At 58.5% G+C, this 26,693-nt stretch overlaps 1 protein-coding gene across 14 annotated transcripts in view; it reads right to left on the bottom strand.

Annotated features, from left to right (window-relative positions):
* The window catches only part of SIK3 (SIK family kinase 3), an 88,597-nt gene that overhangs the window by 27,755 nt on the left and 34,149 nt on the right, over positions 1-26,693 (bottom strand). For 10 of the 14 annotated variants that reach the window (XR_015709148.1, XR_015709149.1, XR_015709150.1 and 7 more), the window contains 3 exons: positions 13,286-13,402; positions 9,916-9,979; positions 3,122-3,283 (listed from right to left, as the gene is read on the bottom strand). Coding sequence is in view for 11 of the 14 variants with exons in the window: in XM_087778303.1 (XP_087634429.1) it covers positions 3,122-3,283; positions 9,916-9,979; positions 13,286-13,327 (268 nt within the window). In the remaining 3 variants the exon portion in view is untranslated. Of the gene's footprint in view, positions 1-3,121; positions 3,284-5,273; positions 6,541-7,960; positions 9,686-9,781; positions 9,827-9,915; positions 9,980-13,285; positions 13,403-26,693 lie in introns of those variants that run through there. The other 4 variants (XM_087778306.1, XM_087778307.1, XM_087778308.1 and 1 more) reach the window with 4 other exon arrangements.

The following is a 26,693-nucleotide window of genomic DNA, read 5'->3' as shown; positions in this document are numbered from 1 at the left end:
GGCGTCAGCGTCTGCGCGACAGGGACTCGTATCCTCAGAAGGCGAAGGAGCGAGCAGACGCTTGCAAACGAACGCAAAGCGACGCCTAGAACGGATTCCTCTCTGCAGCCGTACCCCAGGAAGGCCTGGCTATTTAGCAATAATCTCGGCTCCTGGCTGAACTCTCTGACCGGGAGCACAAGGGAACGCAGCGCCAGAAGCTACTGACTCAGCCTTTGAGAAGGTACACTGGGGAAAAAGCATCCATGGGAAAAACGAGAGCGGGGGTAACAGCCTTTGTATCTTACCGCTTATGGAAAAATAGTACAGTGGCAATCGATTAAAAAAAAAAAAAAAAAACAAACCCAAAACCAGAACCAAAAAAGCACACTTGTAGTCACCATCGAGCGGGAACGGCAGCGTTAACCCCCCCGAAGGCCGCTACGCTATCCCGCTACGCGCCAGTTACCGAACTAACGCCGAGCAAGGGATGCAAAGCTGCCAACGGAGGTCAGCAAGAGCGCGCTAGGAAACCCGCGCTGGCGAGAGCCCGAAAAACTCCAAAAGCTGGCGGAATTAGGCCCACGGCCAAAGGCCGCGCACGTGGGCATCAGAAGCGCCGCAAAGCCGTGGTCCCCGTCTCGGCTCTGGCTGTTCGAGATGACGCACCGGCTCACCGCGTCCCTCGGGCTATGCCGCTTGGCGGATCAAAGGTGACCAGACCTACCAAGCGGAGCCTTCGGAAGAGACTCGAGATGCGTCTATCGCTTCCATCGGCCGAACGTGAAACGCGTTATTGAAGAGGCTCGAGGTAAGACACGGTGAAGGGGTTCGGCAGCGAAGGTTTCGCTGATCCTCCGCCCTGCGTAACGGGGCTTTGCGCGTTTCGGCGGCGTTTATCCCGGGAGGTCTGGCGTGAAAGACAGCAGTTGCTATCGCTTCTTTTTTGTTTTGTTTTGTTTTTTTTTTTGCTCTCGAAACGACGGAAGAACCGGTGTCAAGTTTTAATTAACGAGTTACAGGGACAAAACTGAATACTTGGAAAATCCTCTACCATAAATCAGCTTTTCCAGGCTACTTTTCAAATCACTACTACGTCTTCCTGCCAAGGAAAACACTACCCCCGCCGGGGTGGGAACTGTCTTCTCGACTCCGTTCTGGGAGCAGAGATTTGGAAGGACAATAGTTTCCAGCTCCCTTAGATTAAAAAAAATAAAAGTTTCCACAGTCTCAGACATTCACAGAGCTCGTCCGCTCGCTCACGCGGACGTTTCTTTAGGAAATCCAGCCGCGTGCCAGTTGCTACCCGGGTTAGTTGTTAACTTTCCTTTCTTTTTGTCCGCTAGGCGCCCTCCCCCTCTACCCACAGATCGGATTTTACCCCGCGAACGCAAGATGGCCTCAAATCACTAGCGCATCCGTTCGCATAAAACGGACGCCAGAAAGCGCTGCTGCCAAAGGCCTCCCGACCGCCTTGCTGGCGGGAGCTCCGCGACCCGCCACCGACTCCTCCCCGCGCAGCCGCCGCCGCCGCCGGGCGCTTGCCGCTGCCCTCCTCCAGCGCGGCGGCTCTCGCCCGGCGGCAGGAAAGGCGCCCGACCGGCGAACCCGAGCTATTTTCCCCGTAGCGCCGGCACGTTTCTCTCGGTGACGGGACGCAGCGCAGCCCTGGGGAAGCGGGAGCCGTCGGGCTTTCAGCTGGCCACGAAACGCTGCGCAGCGCAAGGCAGCACGGAGTCACCCAACACGCGGGGAACGCGGCGAAGCGCTCGCACTTCATCAGCGACGTCCCTCTTGCTCACCTTCTGCTCCCGGAAGCAGGTCATCGTCCTCGCGCCAGGGAGGACACGGGTCACGCCGTCAAGCGTCCGGAGGACGCTTCATAAAGCCCTTCGGCTCCTTTCTATTCCTTCCCCGCTCCCGCCTCACGAAGCGAGGGTGAGAGAAACCCAAGAAATTACCGATCGCCTTACTAGAAAGCGCACGTTAAACTCTAATCTAACACCTACAGATGGTACAGAAGGGAACAGCAGCGCGACGAACCCGACTGTTTCTTCAAGATGCTATCAAGCTCGAAGAGTATTCCCCAACTGCCAGCGTTACGATTGCTCGCAGGCTGCAAGGTTTTGTAGCCCTAAGCACTTCTCTTTTTCTTTTTTTTTTTTTAATTCAAGCTACAAACCCTTGCGAAAGCCGACAAGCTCTCCGAGGAAGTCTATTAAGGGAGGGGGCAAACAAAGCGCTTTCCAAAAACGCTCCGCTATGCGTTAGGCCCCAGCGGAACTGAACGGCAAGGGCGAGCTCTTCCAAGTCGAAAGCCCACGAAACGGGACGACCGGGGCGGTATCAAATCCTCGTTTCAATCGGTTGCTACGTAATCCCACAAAGCCAAATGACATCGAGGCCCGTCAGCGCACCAGGGAGCTCACAGCCAAGGCTCAGGCTGACGTAGGAGGGGACGGCAGACAGGCGGCCTCTGCTAGGTCAGCCTAGAGGCTGCCCACGGTGCAAGCTCTCGGGAAGGGCAGCTCCTAGCAAAAAACCCCGCTGCCCGGCAAGGCACCGGGAACAGCCTGTAAGGGGCGATTTAGTAACTTCAGCTTCTCGCCCTGCGAGGAATAAAACAGGCAAAGCACCGGGGCTGATTCTCTTGCGCCGTCAAGACGGCGCAGTGAAGCGACTCCACGGACGCCGTCTCCCCTTCGCCGCTCTACCACAAACGCTGTCGTCCTGCCTTCCCGTTCCTTCGCTCTCACCTAGTCTGACCCGCTTCCAAGAAGCCCTCAACCGGCAGCAGGACTCAAAACAAGGCCCGTTCTTTAACATTCGGTCTCGCCCGTTATCCAGCGTATTGGAACACCGCAGTACCTATAGCCGCCTATCCGCTTACGAAGCCAAACCAGCTCTTTTTTTCCGCCCCCCCCCCCCCCGCCTCTTATTTTGCGCTATTCGAAGGGAGATATAAATCTCCTGGCTGCGACCCGGCAGTTTCAGCTCCGGGCAGCAGGCCACACAGAAATCCAAAGCTTCCTTTAGCTGCGCCGGGCTTCCTTCGCTCTGAATACCTGGAAGCGGCCAATGCCTACGTTTATTAACTCCTGAAAGCAGCTGCCTTCCTCCCACACCGCTAGTCTTAGCTCACCTGCTATTTTGATGTTAAGGTTCGCATCCAGCAGTAGATTTTCTGCCTTCAGATCTCTGTGGACTATGTTACGACAGTGACAGAAGTTGACAGCAGCCACTATTTGCTTGAACTTTCTCCGGGCTTCCTTCTCGGCCATGCGTCCGTGGGCCACCAGGTGATCTGCAAGGGACGAAGCGAAGAACAAGGCGGTTACTCACACAGGGAGCGCGAGCTGGGCGGGGGCTTCTCGCACGCTTGCGGCAAGCGACGCAGGGGAGGGAGACGGGGACCGACGCGGGCGCCAGCCCGTCGTCCGGGTTCCGGCTCCAGGCGGGGTCGCCGCTGAAGCTACAGGGAGAGGGACTCGGGCACGCCGCCGCCACGCCGGCCCTGGGCCGTCCCCAGGTGAGAGAGCCTTTGAGACTGTAAACTTCCCTCTGCGTCGAGGACAGCGGACGGGGCTGGCTGGAAAAGCAGAACCGCTTTGCGAAAAGCGTCAAGGTTTCAAAATCTTTTTCTACATCAAAATAAAACCGATACTTCTTCAGCCTTTTCCTCCAGTCAGATACCGAGCCTCACAGGACATTACCCGGACGGCGGGAGGCGCAGGCTCGCGGCCCCGCGCCATCCCTCCTTCCCCGCCCCGGTTTCCCCCAGGACATTTCTCTTTGGTCTACCGAGCCTCACCGAAGAGAGCTCTTGCCGAAACCGGTGAAGCCCCGGCTACAGCCAGCTCCTCAGCTTCAGCTTTCTAGCTGAAAGCCCACCAGCTGCAGAAAGTATCTAGCCTCGTCCCTCTCCGGAGGGAAAGCCGCTCGCGACCAGAGCGGAGCGAAACCCGGCTCCGGCAGCCCGCACGTCCGCCGCTGGCCCGCGCTTCCGGCGGAGACGGGGCGCTCCGCAAGGCACGCCTTGGCCGCGAGCCGGCCTACCAGCTCCCGGCGCTCCCAAAGCGTCGCGCTCCCCTTACGAATGCCGCGTCGCGGGACCAAAGCACAGCTTCGGGAGCAGTTTTACTTCGGCGACGCAGCAGAAGAAAGTCATCGCACGCGCTTCAAAACACCCGCAGGGGTTCCTGACGCTCGTAACCGCTCTCGGGGCGCTCGCTGCCCTTGGGGGGCAAAAACACGCTCGCAAAATTCAACAGCGCACCTCGGTAGAAAAACGGAGCTTGGCTCTGCCGCCGAAGTCTGAGCGCTCTCAAGGATTTTGGTGAAAATCTGCACTGCCAACTCAAAGGCAGCGTTCCTTGCCAGCGAGGCTTTCCTTGGCAGCCAGCGCGGCGCAGACGGACAGGAAGGGTCTCTCCAAGAGCTCACAAAAGCAGGCATACAGCAGCAACCCGACTTACATCAGTCCGCTTAAGCCCCGAAAGCGCCGGACCTACAGAAGCCACTCGGCACGCTACCCTGCCAGCGGGGACGGGCGGGCGGGAGACAGGCGGTAGAAACGGCAGAGAAAGGAGGAGAAAAAGCATCTCCCGCCCCTGAAGCATCGGCAGAACAGGCAACAGAACTCTGCCAGGGAGAGGGTAAAAGCCGAAGCGAGCGGCAGCGGAACGATGAACCACGGTTATCACCCTTTCCTCACATCTCTCCGCCCTACAAGCCTTCTAGCTAGAACTGACGTAGCGCGGCAGGAAGGACGGGTAGGAGCAGCAGTTTGCAAGATGACGGAGCGGAGGACAGCGCTACAAAAAAAACCCGGGAGAGAGCTGGGAGGCGTCCTGGCGAGCCCCCGGTAGCCACGCACCCCGACCCACACGCGGGACCCGGCGGCTTCCCGAGTTCCCCCGGCGGGCGGGAAGGGCTGCGGAGAGGTTTGCACGAGCCCTCTGCCCTCCAGCGCGGGCCACCGAGCGGGTTAGCGGAGGCACTAGCAAGCCAGACCCCGGGGGGCCTATTATCTCCTTGCCCGTTACGAGAGGCTACCGCTTCTCCGCTGGGCCATCGAGTCGACCTGAAAAGCCTTCCGGCCAAAACCCGGCTGAAGCGGTCCGTTTCACTCCGTGCGCTCCGTTAAACCGGAGGGCTCGACAGAGAGACCTCTTCTCGTAAATAATAAAGAGAAATCGCTTCTGAAGGTTTCTCATCAGGGGGCTGTGTTTTCCCCAGTCGCCCATTAATGAAAACACCTGCAACATAACTGACTGGCAGTAAATACGAATTACCGAGATCCATCAAAGCAGTTCTGCTGGCTTCTGACTGCAGAGCAGCCTGCTGCTGCTCCGCATCCGACTCCTCGCGTGGCGCAACGGAGCAAAGTCGTTTTTCGGAGAACTCGTCCATTAAGTTTCACTCGTCGCCTGAACTCATTCCGCGAGCAAATCTGAACCGGGGCTGGGGAAGGAAATCCACCCCTGACTCCAGGACGACCCTCAAGTCGCTCGCTAGGAAAAGCGGAATTTACCGCCTCAAACGGCCCCGTCGGATTTCCTTAAGTCGCTTGCATGCTCGGAACTTTTTTACTCTAAAGAGCCGGGACACCGGCGAGCAGCGTCAAGCGAGGCCTGCTCCAGCTGAAGCATTCCCGCCGATCAACAGGGAGCAGCTCGGCTCCTCGGCCCGTCGAGGTCGGCCGCATCTTTTACCCCGCCTGAATTCGGGAGCGCGGCCCGCCGACGCAGCAAGCGCCCTTGAAACAAAGCGCAAGGCTCCAATCTCTCGTCGTTTTGGAAAGTATCTGAGAGGTTCTCCCGCAGGCCAGAAATGAAATCCAGCTGCTGCGGCAGGCCCGTCTCTACCAGGCTCTCCTAAGCGTACCGCTGCCCAAAGCGGGATCGCCCGTCCCCCGCGCAGGCAGCGAGACGTGCCCTTCGGTCCCCGGCCCTTCGCCGAGTCTCGCTCGCAGGGGCTGCCCTGCCGGAGGCCCGCTCACGCAGAAAACGCTGCTGCCCTTTTATCAGTCGCTCCCGCTTCGGCTGTGAAAAACCTCTTTTAAGGTCAGGCGTGAAATCTCGCTTTTCACGAAGGAACGCGAGCGGAGGCCGGTCCCCAGGCTCCGCACGTAGGCACGGCGCTCGGAGACCGCTGACATTTCTGCACAAGCTCCAGAGGGAGGACAGAAACAATGAAGCTACGGAATGCTTCGCATACCACCGAGGGCAACTGCACGCCAAAATTAACCGTCGCAAGCTTAGTCCGCATAAACCTCTCGGGCAACGGCGGTTACGGAGACGACCCGAACGGTCAGCTGGGAGCCGATCGCGAGCGCAGCAAGTCCAGAAGCACGGACTCGCCGCTGGGTCGCACCGACGTCGGTGCGCGCCTGGGGAGCCGGAGAGGCGCGCGGCCGTGCTCCTTGGCGCGTCTTCCAGAGAGGAAGGAACGCGCGGTTTCATTCCACAACCCTTGAAAACATCGGTCGCCGTTCTCGGTACTTACACGAAGCACCTGATGCTTCACGTACGTACGAGAGAGAGACAGGTATTCGTATATATAAAGTATTACGGATATATTCGCATATAACCCTACCCCGAAGAAAAAGCACCTCCTGGTTAAGAGGCCGGACTGACGCACAAGGTTCCGCTTGTCCCCTCTGGACAGGCTCCTCGCGCTTTCGAGTTGCCTTCTGTCTGGGAAGCAAACGCTGCTTGAGCTTCGCGTCTCCTCCGCGCGGTGGGCTACGTTCCGTTCGCAGGGCATTCGGCGAGCTCGCCATCTCAGGAGCAGCCTGGCCTCCTGGAGACCGGCACCACGTTGTGTTTTAACGCATCCGTCCGGTTCAGGCTCAGAAAGCGCGGGACGAGGAGGAGGAGGAGACGGAGAGAAGGGGCAGAGACAGCAGGCGTGCCAACCGCGCTAACCAGACGGTAGTTCTGCCAAGCTTTCTGAGAATTTTCGTTCATCGACCACGCACCCGTGTTCTTGTCAACGAGGGCTGCAGGTTACGTACAGCACCCGCCGTAAACAGCTGAAAGCAAACCAGACTTCTAGGCCACGTTCTGTTTGACCTGCAAAAAAGGCCACTCGAGGGACCGGGAGCAAAGAGCACCCTGCAGTTTAAAAAGGGGACGTTCATTTGTTCGTGACGTCGAACCGGCAACCCAACCACGCGCAAAGCAGGCGCGGGGACAGAAAGAACAATTTACGTTTTGCCGCTTAAGCCCAGGGCAAAAGCCAGCCTTCTCCCTCGTCCCCGTGCACCGCTATGCAAACACAGAGAACTACCAGAACGTTTCCAGTAACGGAGGAGTCAAAGACCCTTACGGCTCAGCTGAAGAAGCTATCAGCCCTTTTACTGGAAATTCAGATAAAGAGGTTTGTAAAGCTCCCCTAGGTGCTAACCCAGGAAAGCCTGCAGAGCTCAGAGCAACGAGGGACAAGACAGACAAGCGTCCAGCTCCGACTGACTCAAACCGTGGCCGTTTACAGAAAGCAGCCTCCTTTCAGCTAAAGATTCCGTCCCGTACTGCTGCCGATGCAGTCTTCGCAGCTGCGTGGCACAGCTTAAACCTCGGGAAGTCTTTTTAAAGCATCAAGGGAAACAACTCAGACCCGGTCGCAACGCAGCCTCGCGGTTCACAGGAGCCTGCCGCTGTGTTTCGGGCTGCGCGAGGCGCTCGGCCTCACGCCGAGCCTGTAGCATCCAGAAAACGGGGGCTGTCGGCCCCCCGCCTTCCGCAGCTCAGCGCTACGCTTTTGCACGAAACCCTAGGTCAGGCAGGCGTCGAGGTAACCAAGAAAAAGCGCTCAAAGACTCGGCGCAGGCACGTGTAATCACCGGTGCCCGGGAACAGGCGCCGTGACAGCGACCGCGCCGTCCGTCCGCACGGAGCGGCCATCCCGGCGGTTCCCAGCGAGCCTGCCGCGCGAGGGACGGACGCCGCGCTGAAGCGACGCGCGGGCCGAGCTTTACCCTTCGCGCTCGGGAAGCCCCGGCTTCCATCCGTGAAGCCGGCCCGTGCCGAGACGCCTTCTCTCAACGGCGCGAGGACGTGGGATTCTCCAGCACCGGAGATGCTGACGCCTGGGAGGAAACCTTTCCAAAAGGGGTTGCTGCTTCCTCCCCGTAAATCGCTTCCGCCGTTCGGAGAGAGTCTCACCGGCTCCTCAGGAAACGCCGATCACAAAAAGCTGAGGCTTTCGTTTCCCCCTCTCTGCTCGAACGCCGAGGGCGCGCAGGGCCTCGGGCGGCCCCTGAAAACGCTGCCAGCAGGCGAGCGGGGCCACGGCCTCCCGGCTTCGGTCTGGAAAGGCGTCGGGGCTACCGCACAGCCGGCTGCCGCCAGCCATCAACGAGGATAAAACGCTGGGCAGCGTAATGGAAATCAGCCGTGCTAACGAGCTGCATTTACCACAGCATAAAATATTTCAGAGAGCAGTTAGATTTTCACTTCGACTCACGTAGAGGGCTATTTTCGAAACCAAGAGAATTCATTCCAAGCTTGTATACGAGCTCGCACGTAGTTCTGGACTTAAAAAGAGAGGAGCCCGTCCCTGCCAAATTCAACAGAAGAGGGAGCAAAAGTAAAAAGCGATTTATGCTTGTCCGCAGCGATCCACAGGCAGGCGAACTCTAAGAGACGTTCAAGTGACTCGGCTGCTGCGGGAGGTCGGATGAACGTCGCAAGCCTTCGGAGCTGTTGGGGGGCCTAGCGCCGCGATCCACGCCCGAGGAAGCAACGGGAAGACTCAGCCGGAGGAGCCGGGTTTTGCACCAGGCGACCCACGCTTCCCAAACACCCGCTACTGCTGGCTTCTCCCCTCGGCTGCCACCTGCTCGGAGGAGGAATCCGAAGGACGCGGACGGTGCTGAGGAGAAGGCGCGACAACCGTCCACGAAGGTACTGAGGAACTGGGGGCAGATTATACTCACGGGAAACCGGCACTTTTCAGCTCGAGCTGTCTTATTTTCCTCAGCTTGGGGCTCGTCTTGCTTCGCCAAGAGCTTCGTCTTTGTATTATTACAACTCAGCCTCAGTTCCAGCAGAGGGAGAGGCCCCGACACCAAAGGCGAACCTACAGCGATGACCGACCGGGACAAAAAGGCGAGCTTTTCCATTTGGCTGCCAGGCCCGGTGCGCCTGTCCCCTGCCTGCAAGCAGACCTAAGCCAGCTCGCTCCAAGCTCGAAGGATTTCCCCCCTTTCTGAGGCTCACGTCGGCTAAGCTAGGAAAGCCCAATCTCACGTGTCGGGAAATCTCTCTTTCCCCAGGTTTCTTACTGGTCGTGGCAGTAAAACAAACAAATTAATAAATCAGTCGACAGTTCTTGCAACTGCGCCGCACGGGTGCTTTTTTGCCTCTAAAGAGAATAGCTTCTGCGGTCGAGAAAGCTCAGCCGAAACACTGTTAGCAGACAACGGAGTTTAAAACGGATGTAATAATGCACGCTAAGATAACATCAGGTAGCAAAAAGATAAGAAAATGCACGGTTTCGAGAACGAGCTGCTACAGAGCCGCAGGACGGCCCGGTTCTTCGAAAGCTATTAACACACGCCAACGTTTCCGCTACGGCTAACGAGTTTCACGCAGCTTGCTGGGAAGCAAAGCATTCAGCAACGCTTTAAAATCCGGCGGGACGACTATTTATTTCCAACATCTTTAATCCCAAAGTCAGCAGAAAAGAGGAGCAGCACCACCTGTCAATGAAACCCAAAGAAGAAACAGAGGTTACGGAAGTTTTGTTTGGTTTTTTTTTTTTTTCCATCAAGTCGGCAGCGTTTATTTTTCTTTACCCCGCTTGTCAATGGGAAGTCTTCCGGCTGAAGGGCATCTCTCAACTGAAACAAGAGAGCGCGGCAGCTATTTGCCGTTTACTGTAGTTGACCACGCGCGTTATCGGATTAAGGAATGCAATAAACGTACTTACCAAATATCTCCCCTCCACTGGCATACTCTGTCACTAGATAAATCATCCTCTCCGTCTCCATAACCTGGATGCAAGGACAGAAAAGTGACAGGTGAGGAGACTGCCGCGTGCAAAGAGAAACGCAGCTAACGGAGAAGCGTTCTGCCTCTGTGCCGCAGGTAGCTGCTTTCACCACGTCAAAAACACTGCTTTCCCGTGCGTTACGGAGCCACGCAAAGGGACGGACAGGAGCGGGGGGAGGCATCGAGCCAAGGTCCGAAGGCTGAATCTGCAGCTAAACCCACCGCGCCACCTGCGCCCTCCTCCCCCTTCTCCTTCCCCTCCCTTTAGCGTTTGCGCCCGCTCTTGGCTCGTCCCAGCAGCCTGGGAGGCTTTGCAGGGCTGCTGCAACCAAACCAGTTCACCTTTCTAATCAGCCGCTCCACTGCGGGCGCTAAAACAGGCGGCACGGTTTTGCCCGGGGGCGGGAAGAGTCACCGAATCGATCAGCGACTTTCAAACGACTCAAGACCTATTAGCAATAAACCAGAGCTCAGGCTTTGCTTTAGGAGCCCGCACGGTTCAGCCAGGTGGCACCCCAGTTTTAACAGGCGTGAACGCGCGTTTTTAAGAGCGCGTTAGGATTTGGGGGCCGTGGCGGTCCAACAGGCCAAGGGCGGCGACCTCTCGGGCGGGACCTCTCCGAAGGACCGGGCGCCGCGCAGAGGCAGCGAGGGCCCGACGCCACGCGGGGCACAGCGGCGGGGCCGAGCGCAGGACGCGCGCAAGCGCGCGGCGGATTTCTGAGCACGGCCCCGTCTCCCCCCGCGAACGCTACAGGCCAAAACGACCTCGGAGCCCCGAACAACTTCTAGGAAAGTCCTAGCAGGGCGCGGGAGAGAAGAAAACCGCTGTGGGCTGCAGACAGGCCTCAGCGACGTTTGGAAGGTTTAACAGACAGCGGGCGATGCGCAATCACGCTCAGCGCCCAAAAAGCGGCAAGCAACGCCTTCCCGCCTGCAGGTCGGGCAGGGGAGGCTCCCAGGGCTGCGCTCTGTGACCCGCCTTCGGGCAAGCGCACGCTCGGGGCGTTCCCCGCAACTCGGCGCTATTTATTGAACGGGCTTCAGGGCTCTGTCGATGGAAAAAACCACGCCGTGCTTCGCGCCCGGGACCGCAGCGCTGAACCCCCGGGGGCCCGTCGAGCAATTTCGATAGCGCCGGGCGTTTAGGAAAGGCTGGAAACGTTTTGGGTTTGTTTTGGCTTTTCCCTTTCCAGGGCAAGTGAAAGTTCACCTTTTGGCACGGAAGGGACTATTATCCCGACAGAGGAGCCAGGCGCTCGGAGCCCAACGCTGCTTGCTCGTACTAAGAATCAGGACTTGAAGGCGTAGACTTTGCATTTTCAACCACGCGTGCCTGATGCAGACAGCCGGGCGGCTGCTAGTCGGAGCGCTAAACCAGGAGCACAAGGAAGACGAAGCCCAGTCCTGCCCAAGTGTCGCAGGGCGCGACGCTCGGCTCCCGCTCAACGGCGGCACGGCGCGTCCAGAAAACCCCTAGGCAGGTATTTTTTAAGCGCATTTCTGTTTCCAGACAGAATCCCTCGTATTACAGGCTGCTGTCGTTACAGACGCTTTCTCCTTTTTCGCTTACGCCTTTTAAGTCTCACAGGCTCCAGGAAACGTGATTTTTCGGACTCGGATTCCTGACGGGAAGCTGCGAAAGGCTCTGAATTCCCAGCTCCGGGTTTTAGTAGTTTTTATCAAAAAACCAACGCCACCGAAAGCGCCCAGAAGGAGCGGCCAGATGAAGCGTGCCCCACGGCGGGTACTCTCTTCTCCCCTTAGCAAAGCCAAGCCACAAGTGCCACCTCTTCAGCATCGCATCAGAAAGTTCAGACGGAATAAAACGGGTCGAAAAACGGGTTTTTTCGCTGAAAAAAGCAAAAGCCTTCAGGAGTCGGTTTGCAAAGAAGCGTTCCCTAAGTACCTTAAAACCGCCACAGCGTCGCTGTAAGCAGCTCGCACTCGGCGGCTTGGCCAGAACAGCTCAACGTTAACCTCTGTCACCTCTACTCAGCTTTAACCCTTTGGAGTCCAGGTACGCCCTCGTATCGATGGGGCACGGCTGAGCAGCAGACCGGGCTCGAAGAGGCGCGAGCAGGTTCCAGGGAAGGGCAACTTCTGTCGAGGGTTACCGCAACTTCTCCCTTAAAAGGCGCCGGCAAGCACCACGTTACAAAAGGAAATAACCCCAGCGTATTTCCCCCAGGATTTCAACCTTTTAACGTTCCGATGCCTGCCACGAAGAGGAGATCAACCATCTTCCTTCGCCTCTTGCACCCGAACGCTTCCCCAGGGCGAAGGGCCCTGGACAGCCCCTCCTCTGCTTCGCGCACCAGCCCGAGGAAGAGCTGCCTTTCCATCCAGAGCTTGGATGGCCGTCCCCTGCCTTCCCAGAACGTGACCGCGACCTGCCGGCAAGCGTGCCGCTGCAGCAAAGGGGCAGGCAGTCCTGCCTGAACCTGGCAGGCAGCGGGCAGCTCTGGCAGGAGCCTGGGAAGGAGCCTCTGTCCCACAGCTTCCCCGAACCGGGGCTGCAAGCAGCGGAGGAGAGTTGGGACAGAGCTTTTTAGCGCTCCTCGGTTGTAAGCCACTGCTCGCGCCCCGGTATCGGAAAGGCCCGGGGAGGGAGTCTTTCATCTGTCCAACAGCTTCCCAAAGAGCATGGAACGTTTCACCAGGGTGGGGGCCTCCTCTGCTCCTCTGCTCCCACCGCTCTGCTGTCTGCTTGTCCCCGGCCTCTCGCAACTTCTGTCGGATTCTGCGGCCGGAGGGGCACCGCCAACCGAAAGGCAACACGCGCGGACGCTCTCTCTGGCGGATTGGTTTGCAGGCTAAAAACGCCAAACAAGCCGGGGGAAAAAGCCTGCAGACCATATTCCAAAGCAGGTCTGCCGCTGCTATCGATCACCTTCCAGGAAAGCACGGAGCGGATCGGCGAGCCCCGGGGGCCGCAGGGCAGCGCGGCGGGGGGGGGAGAGCGGGGGAGCCGCGCGCGTTCAGTCCTGCTAGCGGGCGAGACTCGCTCTCTCCCTCCAGTTGAGGAGGGGAACCCGCACCCGGTTTCAGCTGGGAAACTGAAGAGCACACGACAGCCATGAACAAATGGCAAGAGGCCAGCCCACAGCGGAAGCGCGATCTCCCAGAGAAGAGAAGGATTAGCCGCGCTTCCCCGCCCCCCTAATCAAAGTGCTCCGAGACCGTGAAAACGTAAAGGACTTTCCCGGTATCTCGGCTAGGAGAAACGGAGGGGCAGCCCTAGCGAAAGCACCGCCACGCGCTGCAAAGCTGCGGCGCGGGGAAAGCCCGCTGCGGCGCGCTCCCACCTGGTATAACCTGATGATGTGCGGGTGGCAAAGCATCTTCATGATCTGGACTTCTCTGAATATCTTCTTCAGGTTCTCTTCATCCAGCTGGGTCTTATCGATTATCTTTATGGCAACCTAGCAGAAGGGGAAACAAAAGAGAGGTCATTGAGCCAACCGCGTATCAGGAAAAGCGTTTTTTTAAGACAAATACTGCCCGTACGACCCTGCCGGGCTGCCCGAAGCCCGAATACGCCGCCCCTGCCTCGGAGAGCCTGGGGTCTCCGAGCAGCCTCCCAAACCCAGCCAGCTTGCCCGCCGGTGGGCAGGAGCGGCCCTCTCCCCTGCCTCTCAGCACATTCTCCCTACGGAGGGCACCTCGCCGAGAGAGCAGCGCTGCAGAAGGCAGCGGGATCGTCAGGCCGTCGCCCATCGCCACAGGACGACGCGTTCGCAGAGGCGCCCGACGCCGCGCTGAAACGCGAGTTATTTCCGAGCAACTGGGTGCATCTCAAGCGAGCCCGAACAGTTGTTCTGCTTGCTCAAAGGAGCCGGTTTCCTCGATCTCGCCAGCTGGCCTCGCTCTTCAGCCTCCGCCGCTGGAGGACGTGCCCAGACGCCAGCCCGAGAGCCGGCAGAAAAGCAGCGAGGCGGACGGGGAAGCTGCCAGCCAGCCGCGCGGCGGGGGAGCGGCCTCAGGGACCGAAGGGCGGACGCGAGTGGACTGGGCTCTACCGCGCCGTCCACAGCAGCGCACGATAACGGGGCCGATAAATAGGAGCAGCGATGGAAATGGGGGGGGGGGGGGGGGGGCGGTCAGGCTTCCAACATCGAGGTATTTATTTATTTTAAAAGAGAAGTGCTCTATAACGCTACACTAAGATAGTTTAAACAAGTCTGAGTGCTTCCAGTCAGCTGCTCTCCAGCCTCGAAGGCTTCCCCGCTTCTCTTCCCTCACCTTCCCGGCGCCGGCGGCTCCCAGCTCTTTTGGGCGCGGACGGAAAGGCCGCCGGACTCCCAGCAGGGAGACGCTTCTGTCCCAAAAAGCGCCTCCCCTCAAGTCCGCTGTAAGAAAGCGGCGTGTTTCATCCAACGCGCAGAGATAACACGGAATCTCTTCCGGAAGGCCTGATTCGGCAGGCAACTCTCAGCCAGCGCGATACGTCGCTGGAGCCAAGAGCCGAGAGAAAAGGCTGCTCTCACCGGCAGAGGAACGCTCGCACCGCCGCTCCTAAATCAGATTTCAGCCTTGAGTTAATAAGCACCCTCCTCCCCAGCACCAAGCACCGGTGCGAGCGAGCAGCTACAGCGTGCCAGCCCAGTTCAAGACTGGTGGGCTGAATTAACATCCGGCAGCAAGTTCTCTCGCTTGGAGACGGCACGCTCCCTGGGAACGGAACCGCTTTTACCGATCTTCTCCTGGTTGCTCCGCTAAAGCGTGATTCACAAAACTTCTGTCGAGCAAGACTGCGGAATCCTGCGAAGACACGGGGAAGGGCAGGCAAAGCAGCACTGCGGTAGAAAAACGCTGATGATGCACAACCAGAAGGATTCGACACGGGAGCCCGACGCCCGGTTACGGAAACGCTTAGCTCGTAACAGCGTCCGTTTGCCAGGGACGAGGACAAGTGCTCCGCGCACAGAGGCGTGCCGCGTCGGCGGGCAGAAAACCGCAGCGGCACGCGATCCGAAACACGTGTGTTTCTCCCCTAGTGCCAAACCCCGAGCGCAATGCTAAACGATGCTCGAACAGGCGTGGTGCCGTTTGGAGGAAAAGGAAGAGAGGGCTCTTTGGCATCTTTAAGGGAACAATCTGAAGCACGTGAAAATTAAGCTTCATGCGTTAACGATAAAATCCTTGCCAGGGGAAGAGCTGCCCTGCATGTAAGCAGAACGCGGCAGAATCCCGGAAAGGCACCAAGTACAACAAAGCTGTTTCTTCGCTCTCAGACCCTTAATCCGGAGCACAGGAACGATTCCAGGCTCCCAAGTCACTGAGCGTGCTTCCTACAGCCGGGACAGAACGCTGAAAGGCAGCCAGGCCCGGCACTCGGCGCCGGAAGCCGCCGGCGGGAGCGGGGTTAGAGCCGAGACCCGAGGTGAAGCGGCAGGATCGGGCCCCGCTCCGTGACGCCGCCAAGCGCTAACCGGCAGCGGCTAACGGGGCGAGGAGCCGCTGCCGTCCTCTTCTAGGCTGGCAGCGATCCGGGCCGCAGCCCCTCCTCTGCCGAGGAGCAGATCGGCGAGCGGCGCGCGCGCCGTTAGCTGTGGTTCTGGCAGATCCGCGCCGGGCGGTTTCAAGGACAACGCTCGGGAGCGGACTGGGAAAGTCGGGAGAGCCAGAGGGGGCTTGGAGAGCGCTCGCCACGTGCTTTGCCCCGCGGATTTTCCCTGCAAAACGAGCTTTTTGTAAAGCTTAAGCCGACACACGTGAAAAACCGAGAGAAGCTTCCTCAAAGGGTGAAGCCAAGACGTCTACCGAGAGCCACGAGTCATTTTCAGGCACAAATACGTAAATGAAAATCCACGGATCTGGAGTATTCCTCAGCTCCTTACTCATCTCCCCGCTCCGTATTTGCTCTGAGGAAACCTCACTTCCCAGCTTCATTGCACGGCTTGAGTTGACGCTCTCGGCCAAGTTCAAGGTCTGTAGAGCACCTGATTGAAGGCAGCTTGGGCAGTCGGGCCAGACAAAACAGAACTGAATCGCTCTGGTTTTCGCCCTGATAACAGGGGCAGGGAGAACCGGGCTGCCTGCCGGCCCCGGGCTCGTCACCTCGCGACGCCGTGCGCTTGCGACGCGGTGCCCTCCAACTCCACGCCCACGAGACACGCACCGCGAAGGACGCCAGCCAGAAGACGTCTTCTCGGGAAGGACCTTATCGCGAGTTCGGCCAAACGGGCGGCCCTTGAGCGCGCCGAAACCCGCCCTCAAACGCGATGAGCAGGAGCGAGCTGGCATTTCTGAAGAGGCTTCTTCAAAAGGCTTTCGCTCCGTTCCGATGCCCTCCGGCAACCGATGGAGTATAAAAGCTAAAAGTCTCCTGAAAAAGCCCGGGGAAACCACCTTCTGCTCCGGTTTCAGGAAATTCAGAGCTTCCTCGCGAACGTGCGAGGGTGGAAGTAGAAAATCCCCCCCGCGCTCGCCGCCGGAGGGAGGGCGCCGGGAATTTCAGGGGTGGGGGCTTGCGTCTCACCTGGGGCTTTGGGGGGGGGGACACACGACTCTGTTTCGGAGGACTGCTTTTCTCCCAGAGGGAAGGAGCAGTTTAAATAAAGGCTTTCCAGAACAGACCAAGTTGGTTTCTCCGCTCCTGCATCTCCCAGCTGGCTCGTATTCTCCCCTCCCTCGAAAGACGATTCAGGATCTCAACAGAAAAAAGACCGGCTGAAATCCCAGGGGCGCGTCAGCCAGACCGGCTTCATCTCAAACTCGGTCGCGGGGAAACAGCCACAGCGGCTTCAGCCCCGCTAAGCGCTCGCTTCCCTTCCTTTGGGAAAATCCGCCCTGCCTAAGGCTCCCGGGCAGGAAAGAGCCCCCGCAACCGCGTGCCCTCCTCCTCCGCCGGGGTCCTGCTCCCTTCCTCCCAGCTGCCGCCGCGGGCGACGCACGCAAGCTTGCAGCGTTTGCTCGCAGCTCGTCCTCCTGCCATCGCGAAAGCACCTCGCCCCAGGAGAGAGCACCTCGGAAGCGGAGGCAAATAGGTTCCCCGCTCCAGCCGAAGGGGACGCTAACGCTTACGGCAGCGCTAGAACGAGAGCTCCGTAACGTTATTTATGCAAAAAGAAGGATTTTCAGGTAGCCTCGTGAAACACCAAAACAACCCCGAGGCCCAAAGCGAGTGCGCTCCCTCACGCTTACCAACACCGCATAAAATACAGGGAGGAGAGCGCAAGACTGAACGGCATTAAATAAAGCACAAATTCAGCTAACCATTAGACACGGAAGAAAACCACGATCAAGTTTCTTAAACGAAGAAACCCTATTAAAAAAGGAGTCTGAAAAATTAGCCGTTCTCCTATCAGGAGCTAGTGAAGCTTGCAGGCGGAAGGAGCCAAGGCCGGAGCGCGCATGCTGCTACCGATCAACAAAACGTTCCCTAAGCATTTCACTGTTTTCCTTCTTGGATCCAAGCAAAACTTCGGCGCGTCATTTGAGGAAGAAGTTGTTATTTGGAAGAAATGTGAAGCTGCTACAGGCAACAGCCGGTAAAGAGAGGGGAAGGTGTGCGAACCGATGCCCGCAAGTCGCCGCGGAAGCCTCGCTCTTCGGGGCCCGGCGCCTTGTCCGCTTTACGTCCAGATTTTTCTTCTCCTGGTGCACTACAGCCGAACGTCGCTCTGTATTTCTGGCTTTTTCCTTCTAGAGCTGCGCTGAGCACGCGTGCATGCCGGGCAACAGCCTCGGGAGAAGCAGTGGAAATCGCGCCCGCAGATCCGCACGAAAGCAAAAGGGGGAGCTGAGGAACTAAGGGAGAGGTACTGAAACCCCAGGGGCCAAAAGGGCAGTTATCCCCGATAGCAGCGCGTCCCCCGGCGGCACACGGGGGGCCAGGAGGGACAGGAACGACATCCCAGGCCGCAGCAGCGAGCTGCTGTCACCGCGGCCCAGGAGGCTCGCGGGTGGGAGCCGTCCCGCGTCCCCGGGCTGCCCCGAGCACCGACCCGCTTCGGCCTACGGAGCCTTTGCGCTTCCCAGCTGTCAAAAACGCGGGGCTCTCCGGAAGTTCTCCACGTGTAAACGAAATTGTAAGGTTCCTATTTTGCGCTCAGAGAGCGGATTTTCAAATCTGGTAGCCACCAGAGCTAGAAGATCAGGCCGAGAGTCTCCTAAAGGAGGCGCGCGTCTCGGCACGGGAGAGAACAGCGACTTCGGGGAATTAAAATTTCTGTAGCCGTCCCGTTCGTCAGCTAGCGCGGCTAATAGTCCTCCAGGCCTCCTTCAATCGATGCCGCCCCGCCGGCGAGAAGGGAGATAAAGCGCCGGGTGCCCAGGCAGGAGGAGGACAGCCGCCGTGCTCCTGGCCGCTCCGACCGCTTGGAAAGCGTGTAAGAGAAGGGGGACAGGTAGGAGCAAAGAGGCCCTCTTCAGTGGAAAGAAGCCACCAGACAGCGAACGTGGCCTTTTTCCTCTGTGCTGCGAAGAAAAGAAAAAGCTAAAGACCCCGTCCTGGGCGAACACCTATTACTTCATGCCACCCATTCGCTTAGATCTAATTATAACTGTCATTAAACTGTCATTAAGGTCGCCTGCATGGATATCACTCCATAAAGAAACCACCTTTTCCATTTCAGTCCAGCTGCGCCTATAGCAGCAGAAGTTAAAATCGGGGAAAAAAAACCCGCTTCTTCTGGATTGCGACCGTGCGACCGGGCTCATCAGCAACAGTTAGAAAAGCACAATTACGCCAGCGAGCGCTCCCATAAGCCAGCAATCGGCCTCCTCGGCGTCACAGGAGCCAACAGATGGCACCAACAAATTGGCCGCGCTGTAAAAACCCAACGTCTTTCCTGAGGAGAAAGACGTTTCCTAGAATTGTTCCGAGGAGCCCTCCCGCTCCCAAGTTCCTCCTGGCAAACCCTCGGCGAACGTCCCCTGGATGCGTTCTGCCGCGGGTCGACGTGCCCGCGCAGCGTGGCTGCCGCGGTGCTCGGCGAGGGCACGCGGCGAGCGCGACGGAAGGCAAAGCGGCCACCGGGGCAGGGCTTTGGGCTAAGAAGGGACTCGGCCTGGAGAAGGCCGATCTGCAGGCAAAGGCAGGCACCTGAATGCCTTCTGCGTTTGCAAGTTACGCCAGCTAAGAGGCCCTCTCCTTTCCACCCGCTGGAGCTACGGTCTCGCTAGGCTGACAACACGAGCTGTCAGAGGGACGGACGGACGGACGGACTCCTCTTTCCAGCTGCTCCTGCCTGCCAGAAGCGCTTGGGAAGCTCGGGAACGTGGCCTGTTTGGAGCAAGCAGCTGCTGGAGCGGTAAAAATCACTCCAGTAAGCAGATGCCGAAGCCGCACAGGACCTTCAGGAGAACTCCGGCAGCAGAGACCAGAATTAAGACGGGCTGGGGGAAAAGAAAAATCGAAAGAGAAAAACCCGACATCAGCAGCGGACGCAAGCTGCGAAGCGCGGCAGTCCCAGCCCAGCGCCGGCAGCACGACGCACCTCGGGAAACCTCCGGGTTTCCGCGTCGCATTCAGACGCGGAACGCGGCATCCTCCAGACCTCCTCCTCGCCGCGAGCGGGACGGCGAGCACCGAGCCGCTGCCACGCGCCTCCCGAGGGGCCGAAGCTGGGCTGCTGGCTCTCTCCAGCCGACCTGCGCCACACGGCACGCCCCGGCGTCACCGCCGGTCCCAGGCCGTACGTCAGGCTGCCCGTCCCCCGCCGCAGAGCCGCCGACTCGGAAGAGCTCTGCAGAGCGGACGAGCCAGCGAGCACGTACAGAAGACGATATGCGTATTAGCTACGCGTAAAGGCGCTTAACTGGCATACGGACACACGGCTGCGATAAAAACAAAACTTGAACCCCGGGCTACCGCAGGCCGTGCCCCTTTTCGGGAGCTCGGTTTGACAGATGTCACTCCACAGCAACGCCGCGCTTCCGTATGGACAGTCGGATGGCAGAGGCACGTGTTTTTCAGGCAAGCTGTCGTCACGAGTCTGCTCGTGTGTTTCGGGTCACTGACAGCGACCTCTCTAGATGCAAACGGGCAATCGGTACGACTTTTAGTCACGAGAAAACGCTCGACAGAAGAGGCGCGCCGACGTTCTGGATACCCAGACAACAGGCTGCTGCTGAACCGGCGAGACTTCCCTCGACAAGCTCACGGGCAAAACAGAGGCATCTCCTCCTCGGAATTTACCAACCGGCAGAACACACCTCGCTAAAAGCGACGCAGCAGATAAATCTAGGCCGTTCCGCAGCAAAATCGGTGGCTTTGGGAGGCGGCACAAACGCAAATACTGGCAGCGACTGAAGGCAGGAAACCGTGGACCACGGCGCGCGTCGACAAGCTGCGTTTGCTCAGGGAGGAAGTTATCACCTCGTCCACATCCCTCTTAGCATCAGCGCAGCGACTCGGGTCTCGCACGAGGCGAAGGAAGTACCGACGGCGTTCTGAGAGAAGGCAACGCGTCCGAATCCTCTTGGCCGGCCGCCGCGTTAAGACCCCGCTTGCGTGAATGCTGTGCCCTGCTACGACCTTTCCTTGTCCCCGGGGGAGCAGAACTGGGATTTCAACGACAGAAGCACAAAACCCACGTTTGCCTCTACGGCTCAGCGGGCCAGCTAAGGCCAGTTAAGAAAATCTCGTCGCTTCGGCGCACGCACGACAGCCTACGAACGCGGTCGAAGAGGCGCAGCCAGAGGAAACTCCTCTGCGACGCCCTCCAGGAGCCCAGCCTTCGCCCGTGCCGGCAGCCAAGGCACCGAGTCCTCGTTGTCCAGTCTCGAATTAACGCTACGCTAGCAGCTGCAGCTTCTCGCTTCAAACAGGAACCATCCAACGCGTACAAGAGGCGGACGCCCCCGGCCCGAAACTCTCCGCCTGCTTCGCGGCACGAGCTTCAGTGTCGAACGGCGACTTAATCCCAAACGCGAATTCTTCCTTTTCCTATTCTGAAAGATGCACGGGGCGACAGCTACGCTCTTGCACCTTCAGCCACAGCGAGTGGGAAATAATGCTCTGGAAGCAACGAGCAAGCTCGACGGCACTGCTACAGCTGGCTTCCAGGAACCGCATTCTCCTCCGCTTGCCGCCGGTCAGCAACGGTGCGGTTCTGTAGAGCCTCTCCTAATTATTTCACCACCTGGGGTAACAGCAGGAAAACAACAGAGAGGTTCTGAGCTACCGTCACCGGCTGCCGAAGACGTAAACTGCATCCCCGGGCTTGCCGAGCAGCACTAAGGGCGTCAAGACGGCAGAGAGAGGCAGGGGAAACGTAACTGGAGACGCCAATTAGGTAAGCAAACCATTTCGGCGCACGAAGAACCTCCTCCTGCCTTTCCTCCCTCAGCTACAGCAGGAGACCACGGCGGCTTGAGCCGAAGGCAGAGCAAGCCTTAGCAAACCAGACTCAGCTAGCCACACCTAACCAATTCAGACAGAAGCATGGTGTATTCACACAGTTCCTGTCTCTTCCAAATTCCGCCAGGCTTACGCTGCCCCGTGTTTAGCTTACAACCGACCTCTCCATCTTTTCCTTTAGCACAAGAGGAGAAAAACCCTCCAGCTGCACGGCTTCGGCTGACGTTTGTGCCAGTAATTTGTTTTCAGTTCAGAAGCCTTATAAAATTACTATACCGCTTAACAGATGCAAGCCTAGGAACTTCACAGGGGTCCGAACCACGAATTAGAGGTGGTACGGAAAATTATTTATTTATCCTAGTCGAGGAAAAAACCAAACCACGCCCAGGAACGCCAGCCTGCAGTGCCGGCCTCTGCTACCCCACTTCAACACGTCCAGACGTCCCTCCACAGGTAGCAGGCGCGAGAAACGGGATGCCTGCTTATGCGATTGAACTGCGCTCCTCCATACCTTGACGCAGAATATCTAAGAACCGGTATTAAAAGTTAGTTTAAGCCTAAGGCAAAACCCGCTCAGGTCAAAGCCGAGGAAAGGCCCCTCTCCCCACCGCTGTCGGACCCCCGGCACAGCTCCTCCTCGACTTCTTTACGTCTTCTTTCCGCCTCGGGATCTTTGATCTGACGAGAGTCTTTCTACGGCAGCGACGGAGGTCTCCCAAAGCAGCGCAGGCCGTAATGGGTTCACAGAACTCACGGTGCTAATTAGGCCGCTATCTGGTCAAATCTAACCCGAGCTGCAGGCGCGAAACACATCACGCAGACATTTGACGGGAAAGCAGCCTTGCTCGCAGCGTTAGCGCGGCCCTGCAGTAATCAGCGCAGGGGGATCTCCCGAGGCAATGCAAGTACCGCGTGGCTTTGCTGGAGCGAGAGGAAGGAAAATTCAGCGACGAACACTGCTGCGGCTCAGCCGTACGGTCTGCTGACAGTCTGCAGCGCTGCCTCCGTGGGCGCTACGCAAATTAACAGCAATCTTGGCACTTACTACACAAAGACTGCACTTGCTAATTAAAACCGGTTTTTGAATGAGCTTCAACCGGCGCAGAACCTTACGGAGGTGCGCTTAAATTGATGTAAACCGGTTAAGCAGTCAAACGCGATGTGGAAAAGCAGATCCCGGTCACATAAGCTTGGCTCTTCGGTAGAGGAGGCTCAGCTGCAGTCACTCTGGCCAGCAGACGCGAGCGCAGCGTTTCTGCTTAGGCCTGACCGGACTCCGGCTTAAGCTGCAGCTTGGCCTCCCAGCAGCCTGCACACGGGCGAAGCCAAGCGGGGAATCAAAACCCGGGAGGACGCTGGCCCGCCTCGGTCCCCTTCCACTACAGCTCACCCGCCATCTCGGGACACCGCGTTCAAACTGTTTTCTTACTCGCTCTCCACCCGTTAAGTAATGAAGCAGCTGAACTTCTGTCCAAAAGGCACAGGAGCAGCAAGGTCGGGCCACGTCTGCGCAGGGCCGGCCGTCAGGACGCGGCAACCGACCTCATCTTAAATCAAAGGTGGATGGAAAGAAAGGTCTGGGAAAAGGGGACGGCAGCACGGGATGCTCGTGCCTTCATCTGCCGCGTCTCCCGCACGCGCAGAGCGGCGCGCCGCGCGTAGGAGGGGGAGCACAGAGCAGCTGGCCCGTGCTCCGCTCCGCACCTCGGCAGCGACGGAGAGAGCTGCGCATCCGAGGCGGAGAGGGAGAGCCGCCAGGACGTCACGGGGCAGGATCCTGCGGGAAGCCAGGTTGCCTGGAGACCGAGCCGGCAAGAGGAGGAGGAAAAGCCACTGCCGAGAAGAAAGCCGAAACGCCTTTGACAAGCGGAGTTCAATCCCGCGCCCTGGCACACGGTCACCCAGGGGAGCTGAAGCAGAAAGGACGTCGCCATCCCACACGGCCGCGGTCGTTCCAGGTTTCTTCCGAAAACTGCGTTCCTGACTCTGCCGAAGCGTTTCACTCCTGACTCTGCCGAAGCGTTTCACGTTGTCGCTTGTATTTAAAATGCTGGTACGGTTTGTTTTTTTTTTTTTTTTTTTCAAACGCGGAGTTGTTAATTTGTCCCTACCTCACAGTCCCTCTGAAAAGCCCAGTGAAGGAATGAGAAAATAGAATCCGTACGGAGAAGCGTGTCGGATCACCTACGACTAAAGCTATCAACTTTGTCTTTTGGGCTCTTCCACACGTGAACACCTTTCGTGGTTCCTTCTTCCAGCCCCTCCGCTCCCACCCCTCTGACAGCTGCCTCCGGCCGAGGGCCGGGGCACGGACAGGGATGGGGCACGGACGGGGCCGGGGCACGGACGGGAATGGGGCACGGCGCCCGGCACAGCCAGCTGGTCGGCCTCAAGCTTGCGCCGCAGCCTAAGCGTTCAAGAAAAACAAGATTCAGTTTACCAACACCTTTACTACCCGTTTGTCAATATTATGACAGGAGCCGTTAGTTGCGCTTCCTAACTGACCGCCATTCAGACATTTGACTCCCAACATCTGCCGAGATTGCCATTTTAAGACGTGAAGCGGCTGTCAAAGAGCCAGTATTGCTAAAACTGAAGAGCCCGCCCGTGCCCAATCAGCGAAGCTTTATTAACGCACGTCACGCCGAAGTAAGAGCATCTCCCAAAAGCCCGAGTGCAAACTCTTCCGTTGCAACTGATTTACCCTCGCTCTGCCCAGAACCGAGCGGCAGCTGAAGCAGCAAGCACACCAACTAACAGGGCCAAGCTCATTTCAGCGGCCAGAGCCCGGGTTCAAGATCACCCGCGCTCCGAGGAGCCTGGTCCTCACATTGCCAAGGCGCTCGCCTGCAGCCAGCGGAGCGGGAGGAAGCCATACCGGGCTGTTACTCGCCGGCGCTGCCTTAGAGCAACGCTAGACTCTCGGACCGAGTTGCTTAGCAGCAGAGTTTTGGAAACGTCGTCGCACGCAGGAAGAAATCCGTCGCAGCGGGCTACGCAGCAAGAATGCCGTACGGCAGCGGCCGCGGGTCCGCCTGCTGCGAAACGAAGCCGCGCTTGCTGCGCGGCAGAGACCCCGGCCGGGAGCAGAGGAGGACCGAGACGCGCAGCCCACCTTCCAGGGTCTCGGGGAAAGACTCGTCTCAAACACTGGTCTTCACAAAACGGCTCGGATATTAGAGCAAGCGGGTTTTACGCGTTACTGCAAGTTCCCCTGGATCGTCATTTCGCTCTAATTCAGCCCTGACCTAAAAATGCAAGCGGCGAGGGAAACCAGCGCGCTGCAGGTACGCAGCTTGAAGCTGGCCTCAGACCGGGACGCGAGGGGATCCAATTATTGAAAAGCAAAAGCTCGGAAGTACGGAAAGTTAGCAGACGGCGCGCACGAAGCGAAGCGTTAAGAAGCACGACGTACTTCTGGTTCCGAGCATGTCTAAGCAACACTTAGACCGCAAAGATCGCTGCTCGGACCGAGGGGTCTCCAGCGAGAAGAGGGAGCACCTTAACCCTGCTCGCGTCCGAGGCGCGCGCCGAGCGGCCCGCACCGGTGCGCAGCCACGGGGGCCTCAACAAGTACAGAGCAGCTGGCTGTTTTTTAACGAGAGCAACGGGCAGGCAGCAGGAGCAGCTCTGGTTCGGCTCATCGGTCTTGCACGCGACACGAGAAATCCTATTGCCAGCGCAAGCCGTAAGCTGCAGTCGGGAAAAATAACTGGCGCCGTGCCAGGACGCGCAGCAGAGCCACAGGGAGCCTTTGCACCGGTTTTCGGTTTCGTTCCCGGGGCTCCTTAAGGGTTAAAGCAGAGGACTTCTGGAAGGCATTAAGCACTGATGTCTTGGCTTCCCTTCTGCAAACAGCACCGACCTCCAGAGGAATCTGTCATCCCATATAACGATCCCTTTCGCTCGGCCTCGGCGGCCCGCTCCCTTTGCCTTGCCGCAGCCTCGGCGGCAGCGGCCCCGTGCTGAGCCGTTACACCGAATTATGCCCACGTTCCAGGGAGGAGGCCAGGTTCGGCAGCAGGGCCAGCACGCACCCTGTGCTTTAATACGGAGTTATATTGTGTGCAGTTATACGCAGAAGCACGACAGCTCCCGGTTGAAAAAGGCGGCTGTAAGGACGTTCAACGTCACGTTGGGATCACAACGGCATCAGAGAAAATCTAAAGCGACAGATAAGATGGAACAAATCACTATTCCGCTTCGCAGGCCGGAGTCCATTCGGGAACGCGGTATTCTGGGCTCCGAGATACCAACTCGCACGGGTATCTTCCCAAGCCCGTAAGCGTTACATCTTTTCTATGCCGAAGCAAATCTACCTGGATCTTCCAAACAAACCAAAAGCCATAGCCAATGCCGCAACGCGCGCTCGCAGAGAAGGGAGCTACCCCGTGGTACCGCTACAACCCGGCGACGGCCGAGCGGCAAAAAGTCGTCCTCGGGGTCCCCCCGCCAGCCAGGAGCGCTCCTCAAACGGCCCGCAGCTCCCGCGCCGCCGCCGAACGCGCTGCGCCGGGGACCCGGCGGCGGCAGAGCGCGCCGACGCCGGGCGCAGCCCGCGTTGCTCTCGGCGGGTACGGGCAGGGGCAGGGCGCTCCCAGGGGCCGAGCTCCTTCCCCGCTCGGTTTCGGCAAGGAAACGCTGCTCCCTCACCCAGCGCGCTTAAGATCGCGATCAGAAGGCGACCGCCTCGCGTTTATTTCTGCGATTATTTTTCAAGGTGCCACGTGCACTAACGCTACGGGACCTGGAGTACGCTGAGCGGGAAGGGACCGCCATTTTGACAGGAAAGCGAAGGTTAAAGCAAAATGCCAGATCTAGATGATGCATTCAGAAATTTTTAGACGCTGCGTTTCCAGCAACAGCCCTTCTAGGTTTGCCGTGATTAGACGGCAGTTTCTATGGGAACAAACAAGCAGCGGCCCCGTCACAAGCCGTCTCGCAAAGGCGCTTTCTTAGGGCTGAGCACGAGACGCACCAGCCGCTCGCTACGTCCGGAGACGGAGGCTCCCAGGCTCCTCCGCGAGACCGTGTTTTAAATGCCGAGGGCAGCACACGCGTGCATTTATGATGAATATCCACCGCTCTGCAAGACTGTACTAGCCGTCAGCACTAATGCGTTCGCAGTGGCAGCCGACCCGGTCGACATCTGCTTTCATTTGGGCCACTTCTCCTGCCCGTGTAAGCGTTCGCTCCGGGAGCGGTCCTCTTCTTTGCAAAAAAACGCAGGCAGCAGCGGAGTGCCGGTGCCACGGCCGAGCCAGCACAGACCGGCCGAGAGAAGACGCCCGCCTCTGGGAAAGGTACAGCAATTTGAAGATAAAAAGCACCGCGAGGGCTCAGCATTTCTCACCTTCTATGCCAGATATTAGACCTCGGTTTTTCTCCGGACCGCTCATCCTCAT

Source organism: Nipponia nippon, unplaced genomic scaffold, assembly GCF_047370975.1.
Source record: "Nipponia nippon isolate SJK-2023a ecotype South Korea unplaced genomic scaffold, ASM4737097v1 scaffold_43, whole genome shotgun sequence".
Taxonomy (NCBI): domain Eukaryota; kingdom Metazoa; phylum Chordata; class Aves; order Pelecaniformes; family Threskiornithidae; genus Nipponia; species Nipponia nippon.
This window is presented reverse-complemented; position numbering and strand designations above follow the sequence as displayed.